The following is an 18,016-nucleotide window of genomic DNA, read 5'->3' as shown; positions in this document are numbered from 1 at the left end:
TTAGCTTCACAAAACAATCTGCTCTGAAATGTGCCTCACAAACCATTAAAATCAAACTGAAATCATCTAGGACCTTGATAAACGTAAACTTCACCTACTCCTACTCTTTCATGAAGCTGGAATCATTCAAAATGATGCACTGCAGGCACAGCATCAAGTTTAGCAGACTTAGTTTTAGTTGAATTTATCTACATGTTTCCCTTATCGATAACCGTTTAATGTCAAGGAATAATTGCATCTATGATAAATTTCCTTTATTGTCCCACAGGTTATCATATGTTAATGTTTTAATCTCACGCAAGGAACAAAACATTTTTGCTGTTTACTTTCAAATAAAAGGATATTTTGGACTGGGGTGGTTCCAGTATGAACGTTCCAGTATGTTTTCATAATGCAATAAGCTCCTTTATTTAAAATAAGATGAAAGGAAAAAAATGATTGTTCCTAGCTAGATCCCTTTAAATAAGTATGTGCCATTGGTAAATTAAATGTGCAAAGCATAAATTAAACTATGGGAGGTATCTGAGGCCTCAGACATAATGGATGACAAGTAAGTTTGATATGAGATTACACGTTATGGAAAGTGTGCACATCTCAATGTCATATTTGAATGTTTTATGACTACTACAGACTACACTCAATTAAGCTTCTTGTGCACCCCATGAGCTCCTTTTTCTGATCTTTGAGGATATCTCCTCAGAGTAAATTCGTTTAAAAGTACATCTTGCTAAAACTATGTGCACTTTTTGGTGAGAATGAAATCCCCAACTGCAATGACTCAAGCCAGACATGAGTAAAACAAATCATTCTGTTTAAGAACACCTTAAGGCAGAAAAGCAGAGACAATAAGCACACACACTAATAATAATTAAAAAAAGAGAAATAAATAAATAAATTCTGGGAGGCTGAGAAGCAAGTAGACAAAAAAACAGACAGTTTTAAATATTATGAATTCTGTGTGTTTATCTTGTTGTAGCAAAATCTTTTGAGCACAGAAATGGTTTAGAATGATTTAGTCTCTTTTCTTTTTTTCTACAACTCCAAGTGAAAAACGCGACTATGCTGCTTCACATTTACGCGCATGTCAGAACAATACGTTAAAGCACCTTCTCTTTTTTTTTCTGACCAGGAAAATAAGAGGATCACTGTACAGAATACCATCATACATTCTTATATAATTTTTATACAAAAAAGTCATAGAAAGAATCATATACCAAGAGCAGTAACACATTATAAACAAGGGATGTTGCAAATCTAGAATGTGGCTTAAATGTTTAGTTAAAAATAAAAATACTACTACTAATAATAATAGTAATGGAAAAAAAATAAAGAAAAATAAATAAAGAACTGTATGTTGTGTTTGTTTATCCACGTCTTTCTGTATATAACTGTAACAGTAAAACATAATCAAAACCATATACAGTGACATTGTATCAGACAAACAAAAAGGCAATGAAACTGTTAGCTTTTCACAAAATAGAAAAATAAAGATTTTTTTTTTTTTTCCAAATAAGAAAAATAAACATTGCATGTTATGATCCTTTGGGTAAAACATCCAACGAACACCAGATCTATAGTACACACTTAACAAAATTAAATAGCCTTTTTGATGTCTGAAATGCAGTTTAACACGGGATTGGATGGAGAATTTGACAGATCATAAGTCTAGATAATTTATTTTAAAAATCAGTAAAACAAAATATTGTCTCATATTTAGGAACAAGATAAAGGAAAGGTCATAGAAACCTGACCTTACAAAATCCAATCTGATTTAATACTGCCCACCTACCTCTGGATCTCCCTGTGCAAGACAAAAACAATATTTTGTTGTAAAGCCTTACACTTGTTATAATGTTTACGACTGCTTTAAAAATCCACCTAAATGTACTAAAAATGCACTATAGATGTGTTCATAGGAAGTATCACCACATTTTGAAATGGTAAAATCGGAGATAATGACTATACATGATTTTTTCCAGGTCTTTAACATTTTTTTTTTTTTTTTGTCATTTAATATTCATGGAACCAACACTTTTCATCCGAATCAACTTGCACTGCACTAATAGCAAGAGAGTCCCCTTGGAGCAACCTGAGGTTAAGTGCCATCGCTCAAGGGCACAATGAGGATAGAAGAGCTCAGTTTTTCCCCAGTACATGAGTCACCTCTGTGTGAAATCAAGCTTGCCACAACCATTTGGCACTAATAAAGGTTTCTACACAAAACTGTGATCCAGATCCTGTCCTAAATGTCTTTCACAACATACTGTGTAACGTAACACTCTGACCTATATTTCAGGCTTAAGTCTTGAGGGCCTTGTTGTGGAAAGTACAAACGTAAATCACCAACACTAACAAACTAATCTTACAGAGGGACTAGATCGTTTGTTACAGTGTTAGAAAATGATCATTGAGGGGCAATTACCATCATTAAAAATCATTAAAAAAAAATATATATATATATATATATATTTTATTTTTTTTATTTTTTTTTTGAAAGCATATTCCAAGGGCATAATCATACCCTTGGAATATGCTTGCAGAATGCAATCTAATCAATTATTCATATAGTCATGTAGCATGGTACTGTAAAGAATACTGTGGTATTACAGTGGTACCATGTCTAAATCATGTTGGTATATACCATTTTTTAACTTTTTTTAGGGGACATCGAACAGAGTCTCTTTTTGGTTGGGTATCTAATGTATCTGTTGGGTATGTAATATGTAGTAAATATATCTTTGCATAAATAATATGTACCTCAGACAGATCAGCAATGTGCTGTATCAGTACTAAAGGAAATTTGCAGCGATCTGATCAGACGACAATCAGCTTTCAAACGCTGAAACTAATAACAAATGTGACAGATGAACTGATAAACTTAAAAAGAGGCACATAATGTCAAGAAACATCATAGACAATTAGCAGATTAAGTTTGCAGATTTGATTATGACAAAGAAATCTTCCTGAATTTTAGATTTGTATTTCTCCTCAGTGTAAAATATGTATGACAGGCTGTACTGTAATCTTCAGTTGTTCAGGGAAAATGTGTGTGTGTGGGGGGGGGGGGGGGACACAACAACAACACTAGAATTAACTTAGAGTAAAAATGACAACAAAAGAAAAAGAACCTACAAAAATTCATTACATTTGCATTTCTTTTTTTTTTTATTTCACCTGCTAAACTGTGTAGTTCTGTCTCATGGGAACATGTGGTCCATTGTGATGCACATCCACTTAGCTGAAGAAAATCCTCTTGGCAAACTGCAGTGCACAGTCGGATAAATTCTCTCTTTTATTCCCCCTGCTTTTCTGAGATACCCCCATATCCCTTGTTCTTGGGTATTTATTCATATCTGCTTTAATGTTTGAAGGCAACTGAAGATATCCTTCGTCCAGCTCTCAATAAACAGGACCAGCCCTGGCCTCGGCTGCTTGCCAACCTCGGACACAAACCTTTGAACTTCTTTGTGATCAAATGAACAGAAGGACAATATTGACATGGAAAATCATGCATTACACAGTCATGGCCGCTGCTGAGGTGTCTTTTCATTACAGCCATTTAAGTCCTTCTTGACAACATATGATGCAGCAAGTTCATATCCTTTTCACCTGACGAGTTCGGAGAATGGGTTGTTTTTTTTGTTCTTTTCTGGCGGAGCTAATCCGATATCCCTGTCAGACTGTACTCTCCATGACCCACTCAGAGCTATCAAACGTTGCTTTATCCCCTTCCCCCTCACTCTCATCGCACTGCAGGAGCATGCCATTGACCGAGAGACTCCTCTTAGTCCAAATGTTGCTGATGCGCTGTGGGTAACTAAGGCACTGCGAAGCACCAAAGTCACCCATGTCGAACGAGTGGCTGCGCTTGGGCTTGTTCTCTGATGGCAGCATAACAAGTTTCCCAAGTTTGGAATCTCCCCGGCCTAGCAGAGGCTCCTTGTCAGTGGGCGGTCTCATGCCCATCGCCATGGTCCCTGAAGAAGATGGTCCTCCCGGATCTCTTGCTGGAACCCTCAGGTCCAGAGAAGCAAATGCCCCAAGCAGGTTATCCAGGTTTGGTCGTGCCTTAGTTGATGACTGCTTCCACCTGTTGGGCAAGGTGTTAGAATCCACATGTCGGTTGTAAGACTCAACTTTCTCACTTCCAAGGGAGTCAGCCGAGGAGGATGAAGAGGACGAGATGCTACTCTGCAAGGAGCCACACTTAAACTCCACCACTTCATCTCGCATCACCACTACAGTCTTTGGAGCCTGCGGTATAGGAGCACCGTTGTTTAGTCGCTGTGCCGCCTGTTGTCTCCCATTGGTCTGGGAGTAGGTATTACTCACCGTCACCAACTTTGCAACCTGCAAGCCACTGTTCACTTTGTAGCGTACCATAAGGATGACGATAAAAACCAACAAAGTGGCTACGATCACTCCACCAATCACCAAGATCATGGTTCCTCCTAAAAACTGACTGTGCAGCGATTGGCAGCGGGGGTACTCGTCACGTGTCTCGAACTGCACACATCCCACTATGTTCGTTGCAGTGAGTGTGGTGGCAGTGTCTTCCCAGATGGCCAACACGCATAGGTCATACTGCATCCCTGGCATCAGGTTGTTGACCAAGAAGGATTTGCTGATCGCCGGAATCATCCTGTGAACAAGACGACAGACATTAACACTGATTCTCAAGGTTCAACAGAAGACTAATCATTAAGTAGATGCAGTAGATTGAAACCAGAGGTATATAATACTGAAGGTGGTTGTTAAAGTGCGCATACTGATTGCTGATTGCTTTATTGTGCATGCACATGATGCTCTGTGGCAGAAAACAATCATTAATCCTTTTATTATGGTGAAAACTTAATTACTTGGAAAACACTGATCATATCAACCTTGGAAGTTCATTTAGATGAAATGAGGTCTATTGTGCAGTCAATGGAGCCAGAGATAAAAAGCAGTTGTTTTTGACTGACAGGAAGCAACGTGGGGATTACATAAATATCACTATTTGAAAATGACCTTGATGCACACGCAGCATTCTTGTCAACATTGAATCATTAAAACAGGCAAAGCATTTTTTTTATGGTAATTAAGTAAATATTGTTTTGGAAAGGGGGGAAATGAATACATTTTTTCTTTTAGGTCTCTTAATTGGTTGAGAGGATAGATCTGGCTTAATAAAAATATATTTCCTTAAGTTAATTTTATTTAGTACTTCAGCACTCAACCTTGAGTAAAAGCACCTTGAGTACAGAGGGCATGTAATTACAAATGATCTTTCTTCTAACTGCATTAACTCATCATTATCTGGTACATTCTTTGCAGATACCTTGCTGTGGATGTAGACTGAGAATACTAGGCAGTTGATATGGTTGGTTCTTAATCTTATGCCTTTCCTAAAACTGCCACATCATGGGATCCCGTGTTTTGTTTTAGAGACATCCTTTACCACACTAAAACCACATCTAGCAGTGCAGCCTGACACATTGTCTACGGTAAGCCTCTATGCCAGCTAGTCCATTACTCATTCATAATTGTTTTCCCATCACAGGAAAAGACGCTACATTCAGTGGTGACAGCTTTACGAGAGAGCCCAACCTTTTTCCACTGGAGCCTTAGTGATTGATTTTTTTTCTTTGTTGTTGGCAGCATCCAGGTTAACACTGCTCTTCCAAGACAGGAGGAAGAAAACAGATCTATGGATAATGCCACATGCAGTTCACTAGCATGAAGTCATTAAAGGGGTCATGAACTGAACAATCTAAATACCCTTGATATTTTTATATATAAGAGGTCATTGTGCTATAAAAACATTATGTACGTTTCAGAGCTCAAACCTTTATTTGTTTATTTATTTATTTGATTATAAACATCTGTATAACATTATAAATGGACCTCAGAGACAGTAAAAAAAGAAAAAAAAAGAAAAGTCAGTTCATAACCCCTTTAAGCAATAGAGAGGCACCATGAAATAAAGTCATACTCATTCTTTGTAGATTATATGTTTTTCACAAGACAGGCAAACCAGAATGCCTAATGCTTATGCATAGCCTTTCATATTTAGGTAGTTTGATAGGGAAACCCATCACTTTGATTATAAACTGCTGTAGATCATGTAGATATAAAGAAAGAAGTAAGAGAAGTGAGCTGAAATTTAAATCAAAAGAATAAAAGCATATTCTAAAAGCTCCTGTTGCCTCAGGCTTGTAATGGTGATGATCATGATGGTTGTATTATGCAAAGAAAAGAAAAAAAGTAATAGAAATTTATTCACATTTTTTATTTCACACAGAGAAAATGTTGCATTTGATTAAAAGATGGAGAAATCAATCTTTTGGCAGCTAATAGGGGTTCATTCAAAAAATGTATGTGCCTTTTGACTGTAATATTTTTATTTATTCATTGTTTAAAAAACAGTTTACATACATATGTCTTATAGTTTTAAGCACACAATCGTAAAAAGGCTTACTTTTATTGCAAATATATTTTGATTAAACTTTATGTTACAGTATGTGTATTTACAGTGTAATTACTGGGTAAGTACTGTTATAATGTAGCTATATGATTTAAGTTAGGGGTTAGGTTTAGAGGTTGGTTCAAGGTTAGTAACAAGTTATTACCCAGTTATTGTAAATGCTATAATAAGTACACAGTTCTACTGATATATTTCCTAGAAGAAGAAAAAAATAATAAAACATTTTTATTTATTTATTTACTTATGTATTCGTTTGTTTGCCTAAATACTTCACCGACAAAGAGGAAAATGAATTATCGAGTGCTGTTGGTTGGTTTTAGACATACAGTGCTGGCCAAAATGATTAGAACACAAGTATTTTCAGCAGCTAAAATATGGTTTTAAGTCAGTTATTTCTATCTTTTGCTGTAGTGTGTCAGCAGGAAATATCGGTTTACATTTCCAAACATTCATTTTGCCATTTGCCATTAATTGTAATAATCCAGAGAGTTTTTAAAAAAAAATTTTTGCACAATGAGTCTGACAACAGCCAGTGCTTCACAAAGAGATCTGATCTCATCATCATCCAGTCTGTATGGAATGACATGAAGAAACATAAACTGAGACAGACTAAATCCAGAAGAACTGGGGCAACGTCTCTAAGATGCTTCAGAAACCTATCTGCAAAGCAGTACTGTTAAACATTTTAGGCACTTCACAATTCTGTAAATTGAGGCTCCTGTTAAAATTAATGCTATACATATATTTTCTTTATCAATTAACTTATTTTAACTAAATTAAAATCAACATTTGGTGTGACCATCCTTTGCGTTTAAAGCTGATTTTGCCCTTGGTAAACTTTGTTTTCAGGTAGCTTTGCAGGCATGTCTCTTGAAGCATCTTGGAGACATTGCACAGTTCTTCTGGATTTAGTCTGTCTCAGTTTGATCTGTTTCTTCATGTCATTCCATACAGACTGGATGGTGATGAGATCAGATCTCTGTGTGGAGTACTGGCTGTTGTCAGATTCCCTGTAGAAAACAAAAATCTCGCTTGATTTACAATTACAATTATTTGGCAAATTTATTACAATTAATGGCAAAATGAATGTTTGGAAACTACAGCAAAATATAGAAATAAGTGACTTAAAACCATTTTTAGCTGGTGAAAATCCCAGTGTTCTAATAATTTTGGCCACCACTGTACATAATTTGTTGGCAACCGATTCAGTAAAGGGTAAGTGTGCCATTATTGTCTTAGTTATAACACTTACTGAACACCATTAACACATTTGAGATAGGCCTATATATGCATGCGACTGGTCGATTAAAAAGATACAAAAACAATGTCAAACATAATTCTTAGCATAAGTGAGTCACCTTTTAAATGTTACTACAGTGTTAACCTATTAAACATTATATGCTTAAATGAACTGAATTCAATTAACTTACAAGACTGAATTGAGTTACAGAATACATCATTTATCTTTAAATGCAATCTAATGATAATTTCCACAAATATTTAGAGAGAAACTAAAGGGCAGGTGGAAGTGCAAGCCTAATTAGTATGTAGTCGGGAGGTTTAAAGGAAAATAAACATGAAATAATTACCTATAAATCAGGACATCATCCTCTGAACAGTTGTATTGGAGCTGGTACATTTTGACTTTGGGTGCCACTTTGCTTACTGTCCACTTGATCAGAGCAGAGACTGCGGTGACCTCTGACACTGACACTACCTGTTCTGGTTGGGCTTTGGTCTCCCCTTTACTGGTTTTAGTGGAGCTGGTGATGTCAGACAGCCTGGACTTTGGCTGAGATGTGCGGTTAGTTCCATTGCTTAGGTGGGGGAGTTGGATGATGGAGAGCTCAATTGAGGCTGTTGATTCTCCTGCTGCGTTTGCAGCAATGCAAGTAAATGTCCCATAATCCTTAGGGGTGGTGACCATAATGTCTAAAGTACCATTTTCATACACTATAGCCCTGGATGAGTTACTAATTAGCCTGTCATCTGGAGCAACCCAGTGTATGAGAGGCATAGGGTCACCCACTGCCTTGCAGCGTAAACTGGCAGTCTGTCCTTCCAGGACCAAAAGCTTATGGGTATGTTGGGTAATTAACGGTGGTTCACACACAAACTCTTCCTCTCGCACATACCAGAAGTAGCGACCTTTCAGACTAGGAGGGGAGGCGCATGTTTCCATATCGTCCTCCCGTTCTAAACGGCGCAACCAAAGAATCTCACAGTTACAGTGAAGAGGATTCCCGCCAAAGCTGAGAGACAAGACCGGGGCAAACGGTGTACTAAGAACGCTGCTGCTTTGTGACCGAGCAAAGATGGGATCTGGCGGAAGCTTCTGGAGACGGTTTGATGTAAGGTCCAGCCTCGCCAGCTTGTCAAGGTCAGTAAAAGTGCCTTCAGATATGTGACTAATGAGGTTGTGGTCTAGACTCAGCTGGTGTATGTTGAGCATTTTCCGAATGGCATCCCAGGGTATGCCTCGCAGGTTGTTGTAGGAGAGATCTAGGTCCTCCAAGGTGAGCAGCAGGTCATCGAAAGCTTCTTTGGAGATACGAGTCAGTTGGTTGTTGTTTAGGATGAGGTGTTGCAAGTTCACTAAGCCTCGCAGGACATCTGGGCCCAGCTCTGTCAACCGGTTACTGTCCAGGTGCAGCGAACGCAGGGTTTCAAGATCCACAAAGGAGAAGGGCTGGATGAAGCTGATGGTGTTTCGGGACAGTGTGAGGTCCACAAGGCCAGTCATGTTGGTGAAGTCCTGCTGGGTAATTTTGATAATGTAGTTTCCTCCCAGGCGTAACTCCACGGTTCTTCGGTCAATGTCAAGGGGCACGAACAACAGACCTTTGGATGGGCACAGTGTGCCCAAAGACTCTGATAGGTTTTGACAGACACAATATTTAGGGCAGGCGGTGGTTATCATCACTGCGCTTCCCAGGAGAAGGAGGCTGCAGAGCACTTTGGCCATGGTAAATCACAAGCAGGGACCTGGATAGACAACAAGAAAAAAAAACAATGGTCAGTCCTTTCCAGCCAGACAACCAACAAATTATTTATTGCCTTTGCAAGGGCTATCTGATAAAAAAAAAAAAAAAAAAACATAAAAAAAACAAATTGTCCTCCTTTTGAACAAATTTTAGTCCTCATTATGAACCACTTTAGGCTATTAGAGGCTATTTTTTAAACCCTCATACCCCTGTCAGAGCACTGAGAAGATATTGAGGTATAAAATATATTTTATAGTTGCCGGAAGCAAGAGTATTTGACGCTACGATCATATGTGAATTCCGCAGTAGGCTCCATATCTCTGACACGGTGAAAACAGATGACTGCGCTTGCCCTCAGACGACAGCCCATAATTCCTGTAGACATTTGAATCATCAATTCCAAATATACTCAAAACTTAAATCAATTTTAATCAGTGCTCTGCCAGACTGATTCTTTAATGATAGGGCAGGATTGGTGGAACTGTTTTAGGTGCCTGCAAGAAGGAGAAGGGGTGATTTTCATTTCCAGGCAAAAATTAAAGGATAATAATTCTCTCAGCTGGCAGCACTCATACAATAAATCATCATTGCCTCATCGATACCTTAAATTTATATCTTCTAAGATTCCTATAAACCCCAGTACACAGAGTTCTGGATTCCAAAATTATGAGTAACAGCTTATAGGTTTTCAAGCGCATCTTGCTTGCTAGCCTCAAGTTTATTTTGTATATCAATTTAACTCAGAGGAGAAAGCATGCAAATCTGAGTGTCTGTAGGAAACAGGGAGTTGGGTGATTGACATTGTAAACTTGACTGCAACTCATCTTAGAAAATCAGCGAGATTTGTACGAAGTGTAATATTGTGATTACCCTAACCATGTAATCAAAACTGTTTGCAACACAATAAATAAAGTGTTGCATACAGGGGATGGCTATTTCATTGGCAATTTGACAGACATGCAATCAGCTTTTGGTAATGCCAGATATTTATGCCAGGGCTGCATTTTGCTAGAAAGCAAATAGCAGAATTACCATAACATGTCAAGCTATTTTCTTTCTCAGCTACTACAAAAACCCTGAAGACTAGCACATTAACAAACGATGACTTCTGTTTTTTTAATGTCTGGACAAATGCAATATATAAACTTGTACAAAGGTTTTGATATGTGGAAAGAACCTGGTAGGACATTTCCCAGTAAACTGAAAATGTGATACATCTAATTGTCTAGTCTATAGTAATTTCACGCTGAAACAGAAATATCTTGCAGATAATGAAGATTGTGATGTTTTCTGAGCAGGAACATATTTTCTTTACTTCCCGTCTGAGCATGTTCCCCAACTATCAATTACTCATTCCCATAATTTAATTCCCAGGAAATCAGATTTGTACAATTTGCAACAATGTGTCAGAGTTGTGTGCAGATAGCAACACATACAATGTCCCGGACCCATTTCCCCTTTTGCTCCCTCCAATTTCCTCTCTATCTCTATTTTCTTGTACAATAAATTCAAAAAGTCCATAAATAAACAACAGAAGAAATATGCATAAGAATGCAAAGTACAAAAATCCCAAAATGCATATTGGTCTAGCATATGTAAACGTAGTGCAGAAGAACACAAATTTCATCTTAATAAAGAGAGGAGGAGGAATGTTTAACCATAGCAATGTGCAACATTTCATTAGTGCTATGTTGGTTGGAATTTATGGCCACCCCATATTCGATTCAATGAAATATACCCTATGCAGAATAAAACTTAATTTCAATGTTCATTCAGGACTCACACTGCATAGCAGTGTAAAGTTATAAGACGTCTTCTTGGGACAAGGGGATATTTGTCATTTTTGACAGCTAAAACCTGATTATGCTGAATACAGCTGAAGCTTGCCCTTTAGCAGGCCTGTATTTCTGAGGTAAGTTTCCTGCATTACCAATTCTCTCATAACTGCTTGTCAAGCCACATCTTTATTCATTCCCTTTGCAGCCTGCTAATGGCACAGTCATCAAACACATATAACAATTGCTGAGGAACACAGTTCTCAAGAACATTGCACATATCTGCATATCATCCAAGTCAGATGGAAAAGGATGGAATGGTGGAGTGGAAAGGGATATGCTTCACTTTATCAAATGAGCCAAACATCTCAGATCGTTTATTGGAGGGAGTGTTTAAATGAGCTTAGCCTGGTCACTGCTAACTTCAATCAAATAAACAAGAAGAGATCTAAGGAATGAGAAAAATCATAGAACTCTCTTCTTTTTTCTTTTTGTCAGTTCAGCAGACATTAAGGCCAACGAATCATAGCTTTAGTAAATGAAAACTTGTAAGAGCACATCAAAAAGTCTTTTGTCAAGTGAAGGAGAAGGTGCCCATGAAACAGCAGGATGTGAAAAAGTACAAAGACGGCTAAACATCCAAAGGCAAAGTAAAAGCTTAGGCTTCGCAATCATACAGTGCTGAAGCGCAAGATGAAGGTAGAGCTGCCATGATATGGAGGGCCATTTACTGGAGATCCAGGGGAGAACTCCCCAGTGCAGATGCATGATTGGACATGGGCTAACCATTATGACAGTTGGAAGTCAGTTTGACAGCGCTGCTCTGAAATCCTCATGACGTCTGACCACATGATGGATCCTGCACCTGGCATAATATTTGTTCAATGGTGTAAGATTTTATATATTTTTTTCATAACAGCACACAGCATCTACTTTATCATACCGTTTAAATATAAGAAAAATGCAATGATGGAGTTTCCTATTATTATTATTATTATTGTTGGTGTTATTTATTTTTCAACTATTTTTTCAAATGCAGAGTTTTTCAATTTGATAAACTGACAGTTATTCTCAAGTAATTACTTTTTTATTTTTGTTCAATTATTAAGACAAAAAAAGCCTTTTTTGTTTAAGGTATGTATACGTATGTGGCAATGCATGAATTGCTCAGAATTTGTGCTCTGCATTTAACCCATCCAAGTGCACACTCAAAGCAGTGAGTAGTGAACACACAGAGACACACACGCACACACACACACACACACACTACCCCCCACCTACAATTCCTGCCGGTACTGAAACTCGAACCCACAACCTTTGGGTTACAAGGCCGACTCTCTTACCATTAGGCCACAACTGCCCCACATAACCACAAGGTTCTACCATCTGACTTGCCACTTGAAAGTTTGTTTGCCCTTATGTGTATTTTATTTGTTTCTTTGACACTTTGAGCTTGCAAATTACCCAGATGCTCTCAAACAACACTAAAATTGTGCAGAATGAAATCCCAAGTGAAGAAACACATGCATCTCTTGTGAAATCAACATGTACAAGCACGCCAAGTTTACGACGTAATCATTCTTTTCACACAATGTCTTGGTCTACTTAAAGTTCAGGCTTCTTCTTGTACATCATTGCAGGTTTATGGAAATCATTTCATTATACAATAAATATAATGCTGCCTTTACACTCGGCCAATCATGTTCTTAGCTCAACACTCCTGTGCTCTTTTAAAAGTCACTACTCTTTTCCTCAAAACACATTTGTTGGCAAATGGAACAACAAGTAGGGGAGAGTATGGTATTGGAGAGAAGGTTATTAGAGAATTGTCTCCTTCAGTAGAGTAAAGAAGAAAACTTTAATTTGAGTCACAGTAGCATTGTGAATTGACCTGCATTTGAAACTGCATTTAAAACTGTCTATTTAATGGCATCATTCTTCACACAATTAAGAGTAAATTAGAGTAATGTAGCAGACATACACATTTTGGTGTCAAAATTGAAGAAAAGGAAAAAAAAAAGTAATGGTATCTACACTATAACTATGTTTCATTAAGTTTTTGACTTCATACAAATATTAAGGCTTTTGGATGTGTTATGGCTAGAAAAGCTCTAGGATTGACAGAGGGGCTAATGGACTGCTTTTGGTCTACATGTACTAGCCTCCATTCCACCAGAGATTATTGTCAGAACAATTCAGTGCACTGTTTCCACCAGAGACATGAAAGCTGGAGGAAGCTTTGTGTTACCTATGGTAATCTATGCTCAGAAGCTCTGGAGATAATGGGTAATCTTTGTGAAGTATGAGCAAACTACTGTAAGTAGCTTTTGGGGTGAACGTCTTAGTGCAGTGAATACCTTTTCATTCTCCACAACTCAAAAGTCTTTGGCAGAATTTCACAGTTAGAAATAAGTTTCACATAATTGCATGAATCCATGAGCTCTATGAAGACAGCTTTGAACTAGTTGGATTTGCTTGGAAGATTTTTTGCAGTACTTCTATGTCTAAGTTATTAAAAAGCTAAACCAAATCTATAGGCTATAAGAATTGTACAGCAATACTTCACACAAAACTGAAAACTCTGTAAGAGAAGATATATTGAAGAATGTTTTCTACATCTATATGTATATATGTATATTTGTGTGTGTGTGTGTGTGTGTGTGTGTGTATATATATCTATATATTCTCTGCTGACTGCAGAATTATTGTTATTACGGTGGATTTTTTTTCTTTTGTATTATTATTATTATTATTATTATTATGGATTTTTTTTTTTTTAAAGACAACACAATTAACATTAAGTCTTTCAAGGTTGTTATTTTATGTATAGCATTACTGACAGTTAATTCTTTAAGTTTTATCTTAAATTAAAATGTTTACTTTCATATTATAGCTAATATAGCAACCAATGCAACTTTTATTATTCTAATGAAGATTGCTTGCTTGTGAGAGAGAGGTAAAACAGAATAGTCACTCTCCTCAGCACTTCCATTTGATTCTCTGCAATAATTCACACACATCGCCTTATATAAATCCATATCCAGAAACTTGACCCATCGTATTTTACTCTCAACCACTATTCACTCAAACAGCAAATCCTCATCCCCTCAGACATCTCATCTTCAGCACACTGGCGTTCTATCTCAGCGTTGCCATGCAAATGGTCTTCTTGCCCCTTGCTTTCATTTATTCCCAGTGCCAGCATCTTTCATAAGTGCACAACAGAAAAAGGTCAGATTTATTAAAAGCTCTCTCTCTATATATTTTCACCCTCCCTCTCTTCTTCTATCAGTGTAGTCACATTCACGGCTGCTAATCATTTTCGGCTTTACACACAAACATCCTGTATCTCCCATTCCTTTGATTAATGTGCAGACGACACAGCGCCATTTTAGTGGGAAGTGATGAAAGCCCTCAAAAGGAAAGCAGAGTGCAGCCAAAGGGGAGGGTGACAATGGGTTTATTTCATACTGCGGCCAAATTAATTTTCACAGCAGGATGCGGAGGTTAAAAAATCAGATTGCTTCTCTGCTCGACGACAGACTAATTAACCTTAGCAGCTTATGTTGTGTCTACGCTACGCTAATCTACAATTTTGTGTTTATTGTTGCTAAAGTGTGCAGCTCATTCACACACAATAAAAAAACACTCCATTTGAGTGTGCCTTCGCTCTATAATTTTTTTTTTGTTGATAATGAGATAATGTAACATGGAAGACATTCAGAACTGATAAAGATTGTGTTTATTATTAGCATTACCACTGAGTGAATCAATGTACATTTTACACTGCTGACAACAAAATGCCATTGTGTAATAATCATTAAATGTGGCATGTACATTATTTGGATTCACATTCAAATCCCACTATTTGTAGATTTATTATTGGGGTGAATTTTGCCTTTAACACTTAAGACAAAACATTTTTACCTACAATAGACATTAATTTCAGTTATTAAATATGGGCATATTTAATCAGATGGCTTGTGGAGCATATACTACAGAAAAAAAAAAAAAAATCTGTTTAACATTTAAAATATTGAACACTTAACCTTTAAATGTGCGAGTGTGTTTACTGAGTTATTTGAACTTCTTGTTATTGCACACCTACATGTACAAGCCTCATAAAAGTATCTATATTTTGATAACAGGACAAGCAGTAATCCATTTGCTCCCTTTAGTTATTTATCTAAAAGAGCTGTTCACAGGAGACAAATTTATTAAATAGTATGTCCTCTAAAAGCAAAACACAATCATAGGGCTATGTGTCTGATATTGTCAAGACCCTGAAAAAGGGAAGAGCTTGCTGTCATATTTTGTACTCCAGTGAATATTTCCCAGGGTAGGTTTATATTTGAAAGTCAATTTCTCTATGCACATACCTTAAAGTCATGACTACAAAAAGCTTTTCAACAAGTCCACTATTATTGTGTAGCAAAAAGTATGACGATGAATATAAGCTGACAAGCTGGCATATCTTTACACTATATGGGGCAAGTTGTCACAATGGAACCTGCCATTAACTGTTAATTACAGGCTTTAAAGCCATATTTAAGTAAGTAAATGTATACCTATATCAACACTTGCCCCTACCTAAAATTCCAGAAAAAATACCCTTGTCCTTACAACATAGCTTTCAACCTTTTGCTAAAAATAAGCGTGAGAACATCATTCCAATATCCTAAATTTGGTACTCTCCTTATTATTTCAGTCTCACTTACCACACACATTTAAATGGTAATATATCATGGTTTCTAGAAAATATATAAAGCAGCAAATCTGTTTTCAGTATTGATTATAATGTTTCTTGAGCACCAAATAAGTATATTAGATTGGAGTAGCGGCTGCTGACAATTCAGGTTTGCTATCACAAGACTAAATTACTTTAAAATGTCAAAACTGAACAAACCATTCCTATAGACAACATACATTTGTGTATTTGGACTTTTGGGTCAAACATAGTTCCTGACTTATAGCACATGCGACAACTTCCCTGTGAGACATCTAGCCCCAAGTCTCCCCCATTAATATTCATATTTACGACTCTTACGAATTCTCCATGCAGTACACAGCACCATATCCACCACGTCATTGAGTTTTCCTCCAGGAACCTCAGAACCCCTGAAGCATAACAGTGTGAAGATCAGAGGGCAGCAAACCTCTTAAGCACAGCAGACATATGTGAATACTTTTGACAGCGTTCTAACTGTGCATATATGGTACAGAATGAAAAATGGAAACAAACACAGCATGCCCATTTTTACTGCACGGTGCTCTTTCCATTGCCTTTCAAGCAGACAGTCAAGCAGAGAGGGCTGTTTTGTGGCATTATCAATGGATCCATGCTCTCATGTGTTGACAGCTGAATAATGGATCCCAAATTTCAATTTGAGGATCTAACAACTGTCTTCATTTTCTCCTGTCTTCTCACCATCCAATCCGTAGCCTGATCTGGAAGTAAGACATCTGCCATGACGGATACGGCTCTTTGGGGACAAATAATCCATCTCCTTATTGCATTTACAATGACTCCATTTGCTTGCTAATGTGAAGTATAATAAGACCACTAAACATGAATGAAGAAGTTCCACTGTGGGAGGTGAACGACAGGTCGCATATAATCACAAAGCCACCCAAATCACTGCAGGTAGTATCGTACAGAACAATCAGTGCCCTTTTCCTGTGTCTGTCCATAAAACCAATACTCATATAAAAAATTGTCAGCTATGTTTGGAAGGGAATACTAGTGCTTACTGCATAAAATGCATATTTAAAAACGTTTTTTTTTTTTTTTAGATGAGAAAACATATGACAGAAAAATCTTTACCAAAAAAAAATGCTTGATGCACATCAAAAAAGTCAAGTGATTTTGCACAATGGGATGTCATATCTGGCCTAACCAGTGGACTGATCTCATTGCATAGATTCTGAATTATTGTTTGGGTCATTCTGAAATGTCTGTGCCAAAGTCTGTCATTAAAGTGGTTTGGTAACATGATCACATTTATTGCATTTTGTCTGGGAGCTCTGAGGCGCAAGATTGTTTTATATGTGGAAAAAAAAAAAAGACCAAGTATGGCTTCTCCTACTGTAGCAAATTACCTTTATCTTAGTGATATTTGGCACCGGTTTATCAAGACATTACAATTGTGTTTTATTCATTTCGCTAGATGGAAATGGTGCTTTATTTGAACAGCAGTGTACCTGTCAAAGATAAATCATCCCAAGATAATTCATTGATTTTAGCTGGTTTAAGTTTGACCAAGCTGGTGTTCCACTGGCAGGAAGCTGGTATCCCAATCTTACCAGACAAAAAATAAAATAAAACATAAAATCTCTTTTAAAACCAGTCAAAAGACCAGCCTGGAAGACCAACAATCTCAAACCATTTTGTTACACTTTTTTTGATATTCCACTTTAGACATTCTACTAACTATAAGTAACTTTGTAGCTACATGTCAACTACATGTCAACTGAATCTCAGAGTAGACCATTAGGTTAGGTTTAGGGTTAAGCAGGCAGTCTACTAATAGTGTAATGCCTGCTAGTTGACATGTAGTTGCAAAGTTACTTACTGTTAGTAGAATGTCTAAAATGGACTATCGAAATAAAGTGTTACTGACCATTTTTCCAGCAGGAAATAGACACATGCCTATAAGGGTTAAGTTTTAAGTTTTGATCTATTGCTAATCTAACACTGTAAGGCAATTACAAAGCATTTTAATATACAGATAAGACATAGGTTACTTACTTTTATCTATCACTCTATATTTTGTTCAGACTAGACCTATAGG

General features: G+C 37.1%; 1 protein-coding gene across 1 annotated transcript; it reads right to left on the bottom strand.

The window, feature by feature from the left end:
- Window positions 1-3,675: 3,675 nt before the first annotated feature.
- On the bottom strand, window positions 3,676-9,431 carry LOC306850125 (leucine-rich repeat and fibronectin type-III domain-containing protein 2-like; the record flags this gene model as incomplete). Its single annotated transcript, XM_079385576.1, has 2 exons — window positions 3,676-4,642; window positions 8,056-9,431. 2 exons carry the CDS (start codon window positions 9,429-9,431, stop codon window positions 3,676-3,678), a joined length of 2,343 nt encoding a protein of 780 aa, XP_079241702.1.
- Between the last annotated feature and the right edge of the window lie 8,585 nt (window positions 9,432-18,016).

This window comes from Barbus barbus (assembly GCF_936440315.1).
Source record: "Barbus barbus genome assembly, chromosome: 30".
In the NCBI taxonomy this organism is placed as follows: Eukaryota; Metazoa; Chordata; class Actinopteri; order Cypriniformes; family Cyprinidae; genus Barbus; species Barbus barbus.
Note: the sequence above shows the minus strand (reverse complement) of the source record. Positions and strands in the feature narration are given on the sequence as shown.